Source organism: Nipponia nippon, unplaced genomic scaffold (genome assembly GCF_047370975.1).
Source record: "Nipponia nippon isolate SJK-2023a ecotype South Korea unplaced genomic scaffold, ASM4737097v1 scaffold_35, whole genome shotgun sequence".
In the NCBI taxonomy this organism is placed as follows: Eukaryota; Metazoa; Chordata; class Aves; order Pelecaniformes; family Threskiornithidae; genus Nipponia; species Nipponia nippon.
Window position 1 is genome coordinate 3,516,435 of NW_028262353.1, and position 17,181 is coordinate 3,533,615.

A 17,181-nucleotide genomic window follows, 5' to 3' on the forward strand; every position below is an offset into this window, starting at 1 on the left:
GCGGGGCTACGAGGGGGTGTGACCGGTGTGCGAAGCCACGCCCCCTCCCCCGGGCGCCATGGCCGTTGCCGTACAACCCCGCGGCGTCGTCCCCCCCCCTCCCCCGCCTCTCGCTCGACGCGGGGCCTCCGGTAACCGCGGCCGCTCGTCCCGCGCCGCTCCGCCGCGTCGCCGGCGGGGAGAAGCCGAGAGAGCGGCGGGGGGAGCGGCCGCGGGGCCGCCGCCTCCCGCCCGCCCGCCCAAGATGGCGGCCCCCGTCTCCCTCCCCCCGCCCCGCCCCGCCAAGATGGCGCCGCCCCGGCGGGGGCGGGCCTCGGCGGAGGCTCCGCCCCCTCCCCCGGGCGGGCCGGCAGCGCCGCGGCCGCTTGGACACAGGCGCAAGATGGCGGCTCCCAGGGCGGCGTGAAGGCGCCCGCCGCCGCCGCCAGCCCCGCCGCCCGCCCCGCCTCGCCCCCTTGGGAAGGCGGGAAGGGGCTCGGAAGCGCCGCGGCGGAAGGGAGGGAGGACGGGAGCCGGGAGGGGTCGGCGGCGGTGAGCGGCGGGGCGGGGGCGGCGGAGGGGGGGGAAGGAGGCCGCCGCCATTTTCCGCCCGGGCAGCAACAAGATGGCGGCTCCCAGGGCCCTCCCGGGGCGGGGGGGAGCCGGGGGAGGGGCACGGCGCGGGGGGGTAATTATCGGGGGTCGGGGTAATTGGAGTGCGGGGGGGGGGGCGATGGCAGGGCTGGGGGTAATTAGCCGGGTCGCGCTAATTGCGCGCCCCGCGGGGGTCGTTGCCTTGCCGGGGGGGGCAGTTGCCCATCGGGGGGGCAACTGGGTCTCTTACAGACGATTGCGCGGCCGGGGGGTAATTAGCTGGGTCGCGGTAATTGCGCCCCGCGGGGGGGGTCATGGTAGCGCCTGGGGGGTAATTGCGATGCTGGGGGGGTAATTAGCCGGGTCGGGGTAATTGCATTGCCTGGGGGGCAGTTGCACGCCCTGGGGGCAATTGGAGGGCCGGGGGGGTAATTATCTTGCTTGCGGTAATTGCAGTGCTGGGGGGGGGGGCAATTGCAGGGCTGGGGGGGGCTGCACCCCCGCGGGCGGGGGAGGGGGGCAATTAATGGTGTTGGGTTAATTGGAATGGGGGGGGGGGGGGCAGTGCCCCGGGGCAACTGCCATGGGGGGGTGATTGCCCACCCTGGGCTGTGGACGGGGGGGGGGGGGGCAGTTACCCCCCGGGGGGGCATTAACGAGGCAGCGGGGGCAATTAATCGGGAAGCCGGTGCCCTGACGGCCGCCCCTTGCAGGAGAGGCAGAGGGGGCGGCGGATGGCGGCCCCGGCCGCGGGGGGGGGGTCCCCTCCGCGGGGCGCCCCGGCCCCCCCGGCACTGCAGCCCCGCTGGAAGCGGGTGGTGGGCTGGTCGGGCCCCGTGCCCCGGCCCCGCCACGGCCACCGCGCCGTCGCCATCAAGGAGCTGATCGTCGTCTTCGGCGGCGGCAACGAGGGCATCGTCGACGAGCTGCACGTCTACAACACGGGTGAGACCCCCGGGGGGGGCAATGGGGTCCCTCGGGGGCTGGGGGGGGGTCCCTCGGGGGCTGGGGGCTCCCCAAGGGGTCCCCTGGGGTCTGGGGGCGTCTCCTGGGGGGTCCCTTTGGGTCGGGGGGGTCCCTCGGGGGCTGGGGGGGGTCCCTCGGGGGCTGGGGGCTCCCCAAGGGGTCCCCTGGGGTCTGGGGGCGTCTCCTGGGGGGTCCCTTTGGGTCGGGGGGTCCCTCGGGGGCTGGGGGGCCCTGCATGGGCTGGGGCATCCCCCTGGGGGTGGGGGGGTCTTCACGTGGGTTGGGGTATGGTTGGGGGGGGGGGTCTCCTGGGGTCGGGGGGGTCCCCAAGGGGTCCCTGCGGGTCTGGGGGGTCCTTGGGGGTCTGGGGGGCCCTCTGTGGGCAGGGGTATCCCCAAGGGGGTCCCTTGGGGTCGAGGGGGTCCCCAAGGGGTCTCCTGGGGGTCCCGAGGGGCTCTCTGGCCATTGGGGTCCCCCCGTTGTCTTGGGGGGGGGTCCCCAAGGGCTTGAGGGGGTCCATAGCAGCAGGGAGGTGTCACCCCACTCCTCCGTTACCATGGAGACGCGGGGGGGGCAGGTCCTCCAGCATCCCAAGATGCCCCGGGGCCCCCAGATTAACCCCTTCCCTTCCCCGCCCGGGCAAGCTGCCCCCCCCCCCCCCCCCCCCCCCCCCCCAGCCACCAACCAGTGGTTCATCCCGGCGGTGCGGGGGGACATCCCCCCCGGCTGCGCCGCCTACGGCTTCGTCTGCGACGGCACGCGCCTGCTGGTCTTCGGCGGCATGGTGGAGTACGGCAAGTACAGCAACGACCTCTACGAGCTGCAGGTAGCGGGGGGCCGCGGGCCGGGGGCGCCGGGGGCCGGGGTTCTCCCTCCCCGCTCCCCGCCGCTTGTGTTCCAGGCTAGCCGGTGGGAGTGGAAGCGGCTGAAGGCGAAGACCCCCAAAAACGGGCCCCCCCCGTGCCCCCGCCTGGGCCACAGCTTCTCCCTGGTGGGCAACAAGTGTTACCTCTTCGGGGGGCTGGCCAACGACAGCGAGGACCCCAAGAACAACATCCCCCGGTACCGCCCGCGGGGGGGCACGGGGACCCCCGGGGGGGGGCGCAGGGGCACCCCAGAGACCCCTGGGTGCCTGGGGGGGGGGGGGGCATGGGGGACATTGCAGACCCCTGGGTCCTTTTTGGGGGGGGGGGGGGGTGGTCCCAGGGACCATGGGGGTGCACTGGGGGGCACAGGGACGTCCCAGATCCCTGGGTGCTTTGGGGGGGTCACAGGGACCCTCTGGGTGCTTTGGGGGGGTCACAGGGATCCCCTGGGTGCCTGGGGGGGCATGGGGACATTGCAGACCCCTGGGTCCTTTTGGAGGGGGGCTCATAGGGACCCCTGGGTGCTTTGGGGGGGCTCATAGGGACCCCTGGGTGCTTTGGGGGGCTCATAGGGACCCCTGGGTGCTTTGGGGGGGTCACAGGGATCCCCTGGGTGCCTTGGGAGGGGCATAGGGACATCCCAGAGCCCTGGGTCCTTTTTGGGGGGGCTCATAGGGACCCCTGGGTGCTTTGGGGGGGGGGGCGCAGGGACGTCCTGGGCCCTTGGGTCCCCTTTGGGGGGGTCCCCGTCCCCCGTCCCCAAGGTAGACGGCCCCCCGCAGGTACCTGAACGACCTGTACATCCTGGAGCTGCGGCCGGGCTCGGGGGTGGTGGCCTGGGACATCCCCATCACCTACGGGGTGCTGCCCCCGCCCCGCGAGTCCCACACCGCCGTCGTCTACACCGAGCGGGAGAGCCGCAAGTCCAAGCTGGTCATCTACGGCGGGATGAGCGGCTGCCGCCTGGGCGACCTCTGGACCCTCGACATCGGTGAGGAGGGGGCGCCGGGGGGCTCGGGGCGGGGGTTTCGGGGCCGTTGGGTCACTTTTCGTTATCTTTTCGGGGGCGGCGGCAGAGACGCTGACCTGGAACAAGCCCAGCCTGAGCGGGGTGGCCCCCCTGCCCCGCAGCCTCCACTCCGCCACCACCATCGGCAACAAGTGAGTCGGGGGTCCCGGGGTCCCCCCCCTCCCCGGCCCCCGTTGTCCCCCCCCTCCCCAGCCCCCGTTGTCCCCCCAGCCCTGCTGCGGGGGGGCCGGGTTGTTCGACCTGCGCTCGTTCCCCCCCCCCCCCAGTTTTGGGATTTTACCCCTTTAACGCGGCAGGGGTCCCTGCCCCGCCCCAGGGTGGCCCCCAGAACCCCCCTGACCCCCGTTGCGTGTCCCCCCCCCCCAGGATGTACGTCTTCGGGGGCTGGGTGCCCCTGGTGATGGACGACGTCAAGGTGGCCACGCACGAGAAGGAGTGGAAGTGCACCAACACCTTGGCCTGCCTCAACCTGGGTAAGGGCCCCCGGGACCCCCAAACCCCTCCCCAAGCCCCTCGAGACCCCCAGGCCTCTCCCCAGGACCCCCAAACCCCTCCCCGAGCCCCCCGAACCCCACAGGCCTCTCCCCAGGACCCCCAAACCCCTCCCCAAGCCCCTCGAGACCCCCAGGCCTCTCCCCAGGACCCCCAAACCCCTCCCCGAGCCCCCCAAGACCCCCAGGCCCCTCCCCAGGACCCCCAAACCACTCCCCGAGCCCCCCGAACCCCACAGGCCTCTCCCCAGGACCCCCAAACCCCTCCCCGAGCCCCCCGAACCCCACAGGCCTCTCCCCAGGACCCCAAAACCTTTCCCCAAGCTCCTTGAGACCCCCAAGCCTCCCCCTGAGACCCCCAAATGTCTCCCTAGGACCCTGAAACTTTTGCCAGACTTCCCCCTGAGACCCCCAGGTCTCCTCCTCAGCTCCCCGAGACCCCCAAACTTCCCCTTGAGACCCCAAACCTCTCCCTGAGCTTTCTGAGACCCCCAGGCCTCTTTTGGAGACCCCTGAGACCCCCAAACCATTCCCAGAGACCCCCCAAACTGCTCCCCAAGCTCTGTGAGGCCCCCAGGCCTCCCCCCAAACCTTCCCCTGAGACCCTCGAGACCCCCCCAAACCCCTCCTGGAGCACCCAAACCGCTCCCCAAGCTCGTTGAGACCCCCAGGCCTCCCCCCGAGCCCCCCAAACCCCTCCCAACCCAGCCAGCGCTCCCCCAAACCCCCTGTTTTCCCGTCACGCCGCCCCCAATCCCCCCCCCCCCCCCCCGGGGCCGGCGCGCGCGCCCCCCGCCCTGACCCGCGCCCCCCCCCCCCAGACTCCATGGCGTGGGAGCCCATCCTGATGGACACGCTGGAGGACAACGTGCCGCGGGCGCGGGCCGGGCACTGCGCCGTGGCCATCACCACCCGCCTCTACATCTGGAGCGGCCGGGACGGCTACCGCAAGGCCTGGAACAACCAGGTCTGCTGCAAGGACCTCTGGTACCTGGAGACCGGTGAGTTTGGGGGGGTCCCGGGGGGTCCCCGGGCTTCGGGGGGGGCCGTGGGGCATCCTGGGGGTCCCTGGGTCCATCCTGGTGCCGCGGGGTGCCCCGGGATGGAGACTGGGGGATCCTGGGGGATCTTGGGGGTCCCTAGATCTGCCCTGAAGGTCCCCAGCTCCAGCCCAGGGCGTGGGGTGCCCCGGGATGGGGTCTGGGACGCCCTGGGGGTCCCCAGCTCCACCTCGGGGGTCCCCAGCTCCATCCTGGTGCCCCGGGGTGGGGACTGGGCTGTCCCATGGGATCTCGGGGGTCCCCAGCTCCATGCCAGGACCCTGGGGTGCCCCAGGATGAGGATTGGGGTGTCCTAGGGGATTTTGGGGGTCCGCAGATCTGTCCCGGGGGTCCCCAGCTCCACCTCGGGGGTCCCCGGCTCCTGGCGCGGCCGCGGCCCCCCGTGACGCCCCCTCTCCCCGCAGAGCGCCCGCCGGCGCCGGCGCGGGTGCAGCTGGTGCGCGCCAACACCACGTCGCTGGAGGTGAGCTGGGGGCCGGTGCCCACCGCCGACTCCTACCTGCTGCAGCTGCAGAAATACGAGATCCCCGCCGCCGCCTCCCCGGCGCCCGCCCCCGTCCCCTCCGTCCCCGCCAACCCCCCCAAGAGCCCCGCGCCCGCCGCCGCCGCCCCCGGGCCCCCCCCGGCCCCCCAGGCCCTGGGGCCCGTCGGCCTGACCCTGCTGCCGCCGCCGCCGGCCCCCCCGGCCCCCGCCGCGCCCCCCACCACCGCCCTGCAGGTGCTGCCCGCCGCGCCCCCCGCCGCCCCCCTCGGCGGGGCTGCCGCCGCCGCCGCACGCGCCCCCGGTGAGCTGGGGGCACTGGGGGGACTGGGGGGTGTAGGGCGCCTGGGATATGGGGGGTGCAGAGATACGGGGGTGGGGGGACGTGGGGGGACGCGGAGGGGATATAGGGCGCGTGGGATACGGGGGATATAGGGACACGGGGACACGGGGGGATATAGGGCGCGTGGGATACGGGGGATATAGGGACACAGGGACACGGGGGGACGTGGAGGGGATATAGGGGGCAGGGGGATATGGGGGACACAGGGACACGGGGGGATATAGGATGCGTGGGTATATAGGGACATGGGGACGCTGCGGGGGGACATAGGCTGCATGGGATATGGGGATGCGTGGCTATAGGGGGATATGGGGATATAGGGGAGGTGGGATATGGGGGGCGTGGGGACACGGGGGGGATGTAGCGACATGGGGGGGACGTAGATGGGATCTAGGATGCGTGGGATATGGGGGGGACACGGGATATGGGGACACGGGGGCGCGTGGAGGGGATATAGGGGACGCGGGGAGGTGGGGCGTGGGGGGACATTGGGGGGATACAGGGACGTGGGGGGACGCGGAGGGGATATAGGGTGTGCGGGATGTCGGGGATGTGGGGACGTGGGGGGGGATGGGGATGGGGGGATGCGGAGGGGACACGGGGGACGTTGGGGGGGGGCGGGGGGACAGGGCGGTGGCGCGGCGGGGAGGGGTCCCGCGAGGGCAGGGGCGACGTGGGGACGGGGAGGGGCTGGGGGACACCGGGGGTCCGCGCTGACCCCCCTTCCCGCCCGCGGCAGGCGTCCCGGCGGTGCTGAAGGTGACGGGGCCGCCGGCGGCCGCGGCGGGGCCCCCGCTGGTGACGGTGCGCTCGGCCGGGCAGCCCGGCAAAGCCCCGGTGACGGTGACGTCCCTGCCCGCCGGCGTCCGCATGGTGGTGCCCACCCAGAGCCCCCAGGGCACGGTGAGTCGCGGGGGGGGGACGCGGGGACGCCGGGGGGACCTGCAGGGACGCCGGCCACCCCTCCCGTCCCCCCAGGTGATCGGCAGCAGCCCCCAGATGAGCGGCATGGCGGCGCTGGCGGCGGCGGCGGCCGCCACCCAGAAAATCCCCCCGGCCTCAGCCCCCACGGTGCTCAGCGTCCCCGCCGGCGCCACCATCGTCAAGACGGTGGCCGTCTCGCCCGGCACCACCACGCTGCCGGCCACTGTCAAGGTGGCCTCCTCTCCCGTCATGGTAAGCCAGCGCGGCGGCGGCGGCGGCGTCACCGGGGCGGGGGTCCCCGGGGGTCCGAGACACCTCCCTGCCTCCCCCAGGTCAGCAACCCGGCCACCCGGATGCTGAAGACGGCGGCGGCCCAGGTGGGCACGGCGGGGGGAGCGGCCCCCGCCACCAACGCGGCCACGCGCCCCATCATCACCGTCCACAAGTCGGGGACGGTGACGGTGGCCCAGCAGGCGCAGGTGATGACCACCGTGGTGGGCGGCGTCACCAAGACCATCACCCTCGTCAAGAGCCCCATCTCCGTCCCCGGGGGCAGCGCCCTGGTGAGTGGGAACCCCCCGTCTGGGGGGAGCCCCCCAAACCCGGTCCTGGGGGGCACCGAGCCCTTGGACCCCCGGCTTTGGGGGTCCGCGGGGGGTCACAGCCCCTAAATACCCCGGATTTGGGGGTTGGGGGGGGTCACTGATGCCCCCCCCCAGAGTCCTGGGGGGTCGCTCACCCCCTAAATACCCCAGTTTGGGGGAGGCGGGGCTCCTGGGGGTCCCTGACCCCCCTGTCCCCCCCCGAGCCCTGGGGGGGTCCCTGACCCCCCGTAACCCCCCCAGATCTCTAACCTGGGCAAGGTGATGTCGGTGGTGCAGACCAAACCGGTGCAGACCTCGGCCGTCACCGGGCAGGCGTCCACCGGCCCCGTCACCCAGATCATCCAGGTGAGACCCCCCCCCCCCTTGTCCCCGAGCCCCCCTCCCCTTGTCCCCAGCCCCCCGCTGACTGCGGCCCCCTCCCCGTTGCAGACGAAGGGCCCGCTGCCGGCGGGGACCATCCTGAAGCTGGTGACGTCGGGGGACGGGAAGCCCACCACCATCCTGACGACGACGCAGGCGGGGGCCGGGGGCGCCAAGCCCACCATCCTGGGCATCAGCAGCGTCTCCCCCAGCACCACCAAACCCGGCACCACCACCATCATCAAAACCATCCCCATGTCCGCCATCATCACCCAGTCGGGAGCCACCGGTGAGCGCCGGGGCGCCGCGGGGGGCGGGGGGGCGCCGCCCCTCGTCCCGCTGTCCCTAACGCCCGTCCGTCCGTCCCTCCCTCCCTCCAGGCGTCACCAGCAGCCCCGGCATCAAGTCGCCCATCACCATCATCACCACCAAGGTCATGACGTCGGGCACCGGCACCCCCGCCAAGATCATCACCGCCGTCCCCAAGCTGGCCACCGGCCACGGCCAGCAAGGGGTGACGCAGGTGAGGGGGCGGCGCGTCCCTCGGCCCCACCGCGGCCCCGCGCCGGCCCCGCTCACCCCCCCTCCCCCGATGGCAGGTGGTCCTTAAGGGAGCCCCCGGGCAGCCGGGCACCATCCTGCGCACTGTGCCCATGGGCGGCGTCCGCCTGGTGACGCCGGTCACCGTCTCGGCCGTCAAGCCCACCGTCACCACGCTGGTGGTCAAGGGGACCACGGGTAAGCGCCGGCCTCGGCGTCGCCGTGCTGGTAGGGGGGCCGACGGGTCCTCGGCGTCCCCTGACGCCGCCGGTCTCTCCGCAGGCGTCACCACGCTGGGGACGGTGACAGGCACGGTGTCGACCAGCCTGGCGGGGGCCGGCGGCCACAGCGCCACCGCCTCGCTGGCCACCCCCATCACCACGCTGGGCACCATCGCCACGCTCTCCAGCCAGGTCATCAACCCTGCCGCCATCACCGTCTCGGCCGCCCAGACCACCATGACGGCCGCCGGCGGGCTCGGCACCCCCACCATCACCATGCAGGTGAGCGGGGACGGGGACGCGGCCACTGCTGGCGCCCCGCGGGCCACCAGGCACCTGCGGCACGCGGCGGGGGGGGGGGGGGGAACGGGAGCAGGACCCCAGGGCTCGGCGTCAGCCCTGGCCCCCGTTTGGGCGTGGGTGGGGACGGGGCTGTGGGCCACCAGCGGGACCCCACGGGCCACCACCGGGGACCCGCTGGCCACCCAGGGAGGCAGCCCTGGGTCTGGGGGTGGCGCAGCCGGGGGTCCCGCGGGTTTGGGGGTGCCGGGGGCGCGGGCGTGGAGGGACGCGGCTGCGGGGGCGCCGGCCCCCTGGTGACGCGCGGCGGGGCGGCAGCCCGTGTCCCAGCCCACCCAGGTGACGCTGATCACGACGCCCAGCGGGGTGGAGGCGCAGCCCGTCCACGACCTCCCCGTCTCCATCCTGGCCTCCCCCACCACCGAGCAGCCGGCGGCCGCCGGCCCCCTCCCCGATTCCGGCCAGGCCGAGGCGGGGGCCGGCACCGTCACCCTGGTCTGCTCCAACCCCCCCTGCGAGACCCACGAGACCGGCACCACCAACACCCCCACCACCAGCCTGGTGGCCAACGTGGGCGGGGGGCTGGCGGCCGCCCCCCAGCTCCAGCTGGTCTGCGAGGGGCCCGAGGGGGCGGCGCTGCCCCCCGGCGTCGTCCGCGTCTGCTCCAACCCCCCCTGCGAGACCCACGAGACCGGCACCACCAACACCCCCACCGCTGCCGGCGCCCGCCGCTGCGCCGACGCCCGGCCCGCCGCCCCCTGCCCCACCCAGCAGACGGTGGCCACCGGCACCACCATGACGCCGCGGGTTTGCCGCGAGGCCCCCGCCGGCCCCCGGCCCTGCGCCACCCCCCCCTGCGAGGCCGGCACCACCAGCACCCCCACCGCCGCCCGCCCCTGCCCGCCCCGGGGGCCGGCGGAGCCCCCCGGCGCCGCGTGCCAAACCCAGCAGACGGCGGCCGCCGGCACCGCCGCGTCGCTGGCCGTCGCCGGCCCCCACGCCCACGGGGAGCGGACGGGGGAGGAAAACCAGCCGTGCCAAACCCACCGCCCCCCCGAGGCGGCGGTGGTGCCGTGGGCGTCCTCCGGCCCGCCCAGTGAGAGCCACGGGGCCGCCGCCGCGGGGGCGAGACCCTGCGCCAACCCGCCCTGCGAGACGCACGAGACCGGGACGACCAACACGGCCACCGTCACCGTGGCCGCGGCGTCGCGACCGTGCTCCAACCCCCCCTGCGAGACGCACGAGACCGGGACGACCAACACGGCCACCGTCACCGTGGCCGCCGCGTCGCGACCGTGCTCCAACCCCCCCTGCGAGACGCACGAGACCGGGACGACCAACACGGCCACCACCACCACGGCGGCGGGGTCCCGGCCCTGCGCCAACCCCCCCTGCGAGACCCACGAAACGGGGACGACCAACACGGTGACCACCGCCACGGCGTCGAGACTGTGCTCCAACCCGCCCCGCGACACCGGGACGACCGACGCGGCCGCCGCCGCCGCCGCCGCCTCGCGCCCCTGCGCCAACCCGCCCTGCGAGACCCACGAGACCGGGACGACCAACACGGCCACCACCACCACGGCGGCGGGGTCGAGACCCTGCGAGACCCACGAGACGGCGACGACTGCCGCCGCGGCTTCGCGCCCCTGCGCCAACCCCCCCTGCGAGACCCACGAGACGGGGACGACCACCACGGCCACCACCACCACGGCGGCGGGGTCCCGGCCCTGCGCCAACCCCCCCTGCGAGACCCACGAGACCGGGACGACCAACACGGCCACCACGGCCACGGCCGGGACGAGCGGGGGTCCGGAGCAGGGCTCCCCGCCCTGCGAGACCCACCAGACAACGGCCACCGGCACCACCATGACGCCAGCCGAGGGGGCCCCCCCGCCGCCCCCCGAGGGCCCCCCCAGCCCCCGGCCCCCCCACGGCTGCTCCAACCCCCCCTGTGAGACCCACGAGACGGGGACGACCGCCACGGCCACCACCGTCACCTCCAGCATGGGCGCCAACCAAGGTGACGCCGCGCCGCCGCCGCCCTGGGCGTGATTTTGGGGAGGGGGTTGCGCCGCTCACCCCCCCCTTTCTCCTCGCAGAGCCGCCGCCGCCGGCTGCCAACGGGCAGGGGGAGCCCGAGCCCCCCCCGGGCGAGGGGACCCCCGCCCCCGGCACCCCCAGCCCCGGCCCCAGCGTCGCCGGGACCCCCCAGCCCCGGGCTGTCACCACCGTCACCCAGTCCACGCCGGCGCCGGGGCCCGCCGTCCCGGTGAGGGGGGGCTTTGGGGACACGGGGGGGGTCGTTAAGGGCCATGGGGGGGCTTTGGGGATGCGGTGGGGGGCATCAAGGGACGGGGGGGGGGCTTTGGGGGGATGGGGGGGTGTTCAGGGCCACGGGGGGGCATTAAGGGCTATAGGGGGCTTTTGGGGACACAATGGGGGGCCTGGGGGGACATGAAGGGCCGTAGGGGGGCTTTAGGGAGATGGGGGGCTTTGGGGGTGCCATAGAGGCACTGAGGGCCATGGGGGGGCTTTGGGGACACAAGGGGGGCATTAAGGGACACGGGGGGGCTTTGGGGACACGACAGGGTCATTTAGGGACATGGGGGGCGATAAGGGACATATGGGGGTCATTAAGGGCTATAGGGGGCTTTGGGGACCCCGAGGCGGCTGCGGGGACCCCGGGCTGGGGGGCCGTGCGTGGGGGGCCCATTCCCCCCCCCCAACCTCCCCTCCCCCCAGAGCATCTCCTCGCTGACGGAGCCCCCCCGGCGCCCCCCGAGCCCCCTGCCGGGGACGCCCCGCCGCCCCCCGAGCCCCCCGCCGCCACCCCCCCGCCGCCGCCCGCCGCCGCCGCCGCCACCCCCCGGCCCCCCCGCCTGCCCCGGCCCCCCCGGCGGCGGCGGCGGCCCCCGGCTCCCCCGAGCCGCTGGCGGTGGTGGTGCTGCCCCCCGGTCCCGCCGGCGGCGGGGAGGCCGAGGGGCTGGGGCTGCCCCCCGAGCTGATGGCGGAGGCGCCGCTGGGGGGCCCGGCGGGGGGAGCGGCCGCCCCGGCGCTGGTGGTGACGGGGCTGACCCCCGAGGAGCTGGCGGTGACGGCGGCGGCCGAGGCGGCGGCGCAGGCGGCGGCTAGCGAGGAGGCCCAGGCGCTGGCCATCCAGGCCGTGCTGCAGGCGGCCCAGCAGGCCGTCATGGGTGAGCTGCCACGGGGGCCGCGGGCGCGGGGGGGGCGGTGGCCACGCGGCAGGGGCGGTGGCCCCGTAGGGGTGGGAGCCCTGGTCCCGTGGTCGTGGGGGTGGTGGCCCCATGGTCACGGTGGCCACATAGGGGTGGTGGTGGCCCCGTAGTCATGGTGGTCTTGGTCCCAGGACGGTGGTAGCCCCATAGGGGTGGGAGCCCTGGTCCCATGGTCGTGGTGGTCTTGGTCCCGTGGTCATGGTGGCCCTGGTGCCATAGCGGTAGTGGTCCCAGTCCTATAGCGGTGGTGGCCACCGTCCTATAGTGGTGGTGGCCCCACAGTCACGGTGGCCCAGTCCCGTGTTTACGGTGGCCCCGTCCCCACCACGGCGTGGTGGCCCCGGGGCCCCCCTGACGCCGCCCCCGTCCCGCAGGCGCGGCGGAGCCCCTGGAGAGCGGGGAGCCCGGCAGCGGCCCCCCGGAGCTGGGCCCGCTGGGGCCGGAGGGGCCGGAGGGGCCGGGGGCCGCCATCCCCATCGTGCTGACGCAGCAGGAGCTGGCCGCGCTGGTCCAGCAGCAGCAGCTCCAGGAGGCCGCCGCCGCCCCCGCCGCCGCCGCCGCCGCCCCCCAAGCCCCCACCCCGCCGGCGCCCCCCAACCTCCCCACCGAAGCCCTGGCCCCCGCCGACAGCCTCAACGACCCGGCCGCCGACGCCAACGGGCTGGGGGAGCTGGGGCCGCCCGCCGGGCCCCCCGCCGGCCTCCTGCCCCCCGCCGCCGACGGTGAGACCGGGGACGGGACCCCGGGGAGGGGGGGGCTTGGGGGGCTCCCCAAATAACACCCCACCCCACCCCCCCCCCAATTTTCCTCCCCCCGCAGGGCTGGCCCCCTCCAGCGCCTTCGTGGCCCCCCAGCCCGTGGTGGGCCCCAGCCCGGCCAAGCTGCAGGCGGCCACCGCCCTGGCCGAGGTGGCCAACGGCATCGAGAGCGCCCCGGTGGTGAGTGACGGGGGGGTCGGGGGGCCCGGCGCGGGGCGGTGACGTCCCGGTGACCCCCCCCGTCCCCCCCTGCAGAAGCCGGACCCTGCGGCGCAGCCCCCCAAGGCGCTGGCCAAGAAGGAGAACCAGTGGTTCGACGTGGGCGTCATCAAGGGCACCACCATGATGGTGACGCACTACTTCCTCCCGCCCGAGGACGCCTCCTCCGCCGACGTGAGTGTCCCCAGGGCCCCCCCCGGCCCCTCGGCGGCCCCCCGGGGCCCTGCTCCCTCCCCTTGGTGGCCACCGTGGGCTTCCTGGTGTCCCCACGGACGTCCCGTGTCCTTTAGGGGCATTTTTATGTCCCTACGGATGTCCCGTGTCCCTCTAAACGCCCCTTACGGCCTTCCCGGTGTCCCCACGGACGTCCCGTGTCCCCATGGATGTCCCGTGTCCCTACGGATGTCCCGTGTCCCTCTAAACGCCCCTTACGGCCTTCCCGGTGTCCCCACGGACGTCCCGTGTCCCCATGGATGTCCCGTGTCCCTCAGGGGCTTCCCTGTGTCCCTACGGATGTCCCGTGTCCCTCCAAACGCCCCTTATGGCCTTCCCGGTGTCCCCATGGATGTCCCGTGTCCCCATGGATGTCCCGTGTCCCTACGGATGTCCCGTGTCCCTCCAAACGCCCCTTATGGCCTTCCCGACGTCCCCAGGGGCATCCCATCTCCCCTGCTGGTGTCCCCATGGACATCGTACGTCCTTTAGGGGCGTTTTGGTGTCCCTGCGGACGTCCCATGTCCGTTCTGGGCATCCCGGTGTCCCCACGTCCCTCCGGTGTCCCTTAGGAGCAGCTTGATGTCCCCACGGGCGTCCCGCGTCCCTCTGGTGCCCCTTAGGGGCTTCCCCATGTCCCGTCCCCCCCCCGCCCCCGTCCCTTAGGAGCGTCCCCGTCCCCACCGCCTCCCCCCGCCGCAGGAGGAGGGGACGGGGGTCCCGGACCACTCGCAGCTGCGGCGGCAGGAGCTGCAGCCGGGGACGGCCTACAAGTTCCGGGTGGCGGGGCTGAACGCCTGCGGCCGCGGGCCCTTCTCCGACCTCTCCGCCTTCAAGACCTGCCTGCCCGGCTTCCCCGGCGCCCCCTGCGCCATCAAGATCAGCAAGGTAGCGCGCCGCGCCGCCCGCGGCACCGCCCGCGGCACCGCCGCCCCCCGCTCCCCTCGCCTTCCTGCCCCTGGCCCCACGCGTGGCCCCGTCCTCGTCCCCCAACCAGCACGGCCCTGCCCCCAATTTGGTCCCCAAAAATCCCGTGTCCCTGGCCCCATCCTCCTCCCCGAACACCACATCCCCGCCTCCAAATCGGTCCCCAAAATTACTCGTCCCCGCCCCCAAATCGGTCCCCAGCCGTCGCGTCCCCGTCCCCCGCCACGTCCCCGACTTTGTCCCCAACCGTTGCGTCCTCTGTCCCCATCTTTGTCCCCAACCCGCGCGTCCCCGTCCCCATCCCGTCCTTGCCTTCGTGCCCCAACCATCACCTCCCCGTCCCCAAATTTGTCCCTAAAATGACGCGTCTCCGTTCCCCACCACGTCCCCAAATTTGTCCCCAACCGTTGCGTCCCTGCCCCCGAATTTGTCCCCGTTCTTGTGCTCCCACAAACGCGTCCCTGTCCCCAAATGCGTCCCCATCTTTGTGCTTCTGCCACGTCCCCCCACGTCCCCCTCTGCAACCCCCAAGTCGCGTCTCCCCCTCCCCGTCTTTGTCCCCAACCCACGCGTCCCTGTCCCCAACTTTGTCCCTCAACCGTTGCGTCCCCGTCCCCAAATGTGTCCCCATCTTTGTCCGCAACCGTTGCATCCCCGTCCCTATCTTTGTGCTCCCCCCGTGTCCCCATCTGCGACCCCAAGTCGCGTCTCCCCCTCCCCGTCTTTGTCCCCAACCCACGCGTCCCCGTACCCCACCACGTCCCCGAGTTTGTCCCCCAACCGTTGCGTCCCCGTCCCCAAATGCGTCCCCATCTTGGCGCTGCGCCACGTCCCTGTCCCCATCCCACCGTGTCCCCAGCTGCGACCCCCAAGTCGCGTCTCCCCGTCCCCATCTTTGTCCCCAACCCACGCGTCCCCCTCCCCATCGCGTCCTTGTCTTCGTGCCCCGACCGTTGTGTCCCTGTCCCCAAATTTGTCCCCAACCCACGCGTCCCCGTCCCCCGCTGCGACCCCCGCGTCGCCTCCCTCCCCACGGCCTCTCTCCCGCAGAGCCCGGACGGGGCCCACCTGACGTGGGAGCCCCCCTCCGTCACCTCGGGGCGCATCGTCGAGTACTCGGTGTACCTGGCCATCCAGGGGGCCGGCGGGGGGCCGGGGGCCACCGAGCCCAAGGGGACGCCGGCCCAGCTGGCCTTCATGCGGGTCTACTGCGGGCCCAGCCCCTCCTGCCTGGTGCAGTCGGGCAGCCTCTCCACCGCCCACATCGACTACACCACCAAGCCCGCCATCATCTTCCGCATCGCCGCCCGCAACGAGAAGGGCTACGGCCCCGCCACCCAGGTCCGGTGGCTGCAAGGTGAGAGCTGGGGGGCTGCCCCACACCCGGGGGGCTGCCCCACACCCGGGGGGGGCTGGGCGCGGGGGGGCTCCGGGGACGGCGGGACCCCCACCGCGGGGGCGGGTGTCCGGGAGAAAGGGCTACGGCCACGCCGTGCGGGGCTGGGGGCTGCCCCGCGCCTGGGGGTCCCCGTGGGGCTGCCCCACACCTGGGGGGCTGCTGCCCCACACATAGGGGGCTGCCCCGCGCCTGGGGGGCTGCTGCCCCACACATAGGGGGCTGCCCCGCGCCTGGGGGTCCCCGTGGGGCTGCCCCACACCTGGGGGGCTGCTGCCCCACACATAGGGGGCTGCCCCGCGCCTGGGGGTCCCCGTGGGGCTGCCCCACACCTGGGGGGCTGCTGCCCCACACATAGGGGGCTGCCCCACGGCTGGGGGTCCCCGTGGGGCTGCCCCCGGCGCCACCCTGGGGAGATGGGGACCCCCGGCTCCGGGGCTGCGGCTCTTCTCCATGGGTCTGGGGGCTGCGAGGGGACCCGGGGGGCTGCCCCAGATGCCGGGGTGCCCCGAGGCTGTGGGGCGGGAGGCCCCAGACCCCTCACGTGTCCGTCCGTCCGTCCGTCCGTCCCCCCCAGAGTCCAGTAAGGACGGATCCGTGGCCAAACCTGCCAGCAAGCGGCCGCTCTCGTCCCCCGACCTGTGAGTGGGGCCGTGGGGCTGGCGGGGGGCAGGGGAGAGAGGGGGGGCTGGCTGGGAGGGGGGGCTCCCTCCATTGCTGTGGGGCTGGGTTGGGGGTCAGGGGAGAGATGTGGGGCTGGGGGGGCTGTGGGGCTGGAGGGGGGCTCTGGGGGGCTCTGTGGGGCTGGGTTGGGGGGGGTCGGGGAGCCCCGTGGGGCTGGGTTGGGGGTCAGGGGAGAGATGTGGGGCTGGGGGGGCTCTGGGGCTGGAGGGGGGCGCTGGGGGGCTGGGTTGGGGGTCAGGGGAGAGATGTGGGGCTGGGGGGGGCTCTGGGGCTGGAGGGGGGCGCTGGGGGGCTGGGTTGGGGGTCAGGGGAGAGATGTGGGGCTGGGTGGAGGGGGGCTCTGGGGCTGGGGGGCTCTGGGGGGCTGGGGGGGCTGGGTTGGGGGGGTCGGGGAGCCCCATGGGGGTGTGGGGCTGGGTTGGGGGTCAGGGGAGCCCCGTGGGGCTGGGGGGGCTGGGGGTCTGGCTGGGGGGGGCTCCGTGGGGCAGCCCCACATCTCCCCCTCCCCCCCAGGAAATCCGCTCCAAAGAAGCCCAAGGCCGACGGGCAGTGAGGGCCCCGCCCCCACCCGCGCCCCGCCCCCCCCCGCGCCCCGCCCCCCCCCCCCCGGGGCTCCGGACGCCGCCGGGGGGGGGGGAGGGGCGGGGGGGGGGGCACCCACCACTTTTTTTTACCTGTTGCAGTTGCTGGAATGAAGTTTTGTACGCGCTGCCCCTCCCCCCGCGGGGCCCCCCCTGTACAGAGCCGGGGGGCGGCCGTGGGGCGCCCCCCCCGGGGCCCAGTGTATTATAGTGTAAGGGGGGCCTCCCCGCCCCCCCGTGCTGTCCGTATCTGTCGTTTTTGTGCTATTTTGAACAATTAAAAGACATTTTTTTGGAGTAAAAGGGGGAGTTTCTCGGGGGGGGGGGGGGGGAGGGGGGGCTCCCGGCCCTCTGCGCCCCCCACTTGTGGGGCTGGGGGGGCGGGGGGCGGTGGGGCAGGAGG

The 17,181-nt window shown here is 74.3% G+C and overlaps 1 protein-coding gene across 1 annotated transcript; it reads left to right on the forward strand.

The window, feature by feature from the left end:
* Window positions 1-397: 397 nt before the first annotated feature.
* Window positions 398-17,075, forward strand: HCFC1 (host cell factor C1). The gene is given in 28 exon segments (XM_087771150.1): window positions 398-531; window positions 1,287-1,518; window positions 2,217-2,365; window positions 2,441-2,601; window positions 3,188-3,396; window positions 3,482-3,566; window positions 3,802-3,908; window positions 4,748-4,927; window positions 5,392-5,772; window positions 6,551-6,714; window positions 6,790-6,987; window positions 7,068-7,298; window positions 7,581-7,685; window positions 7,770-7,989; window positions 8,081-8,223; window positions 8,300-8,438; window positions 8,523-8,743; window positions 9,080-10,784; window positions 10,864-11,033; window positions 11,507-11,653; window positions 11,655-11,958; window positions 12,375-12,722; window positions 12,820-12,938; window positions 13,014-13,151; window positions 13,893-14,078; window positions 15,168-15,474; window positions 16,091-16,154; window positions 16,711-17,075. Coding segments are annotated over 27 exon segments (6,432 nt in total). The 5' UTR covers window positions 398-531; window positions 1,287-1,307; the 3' UTR covers window positions 16,751-17,075.
* The last annotated feature ends 106 nt before the right edge of the window (window positions 17,076-17,181 follow it).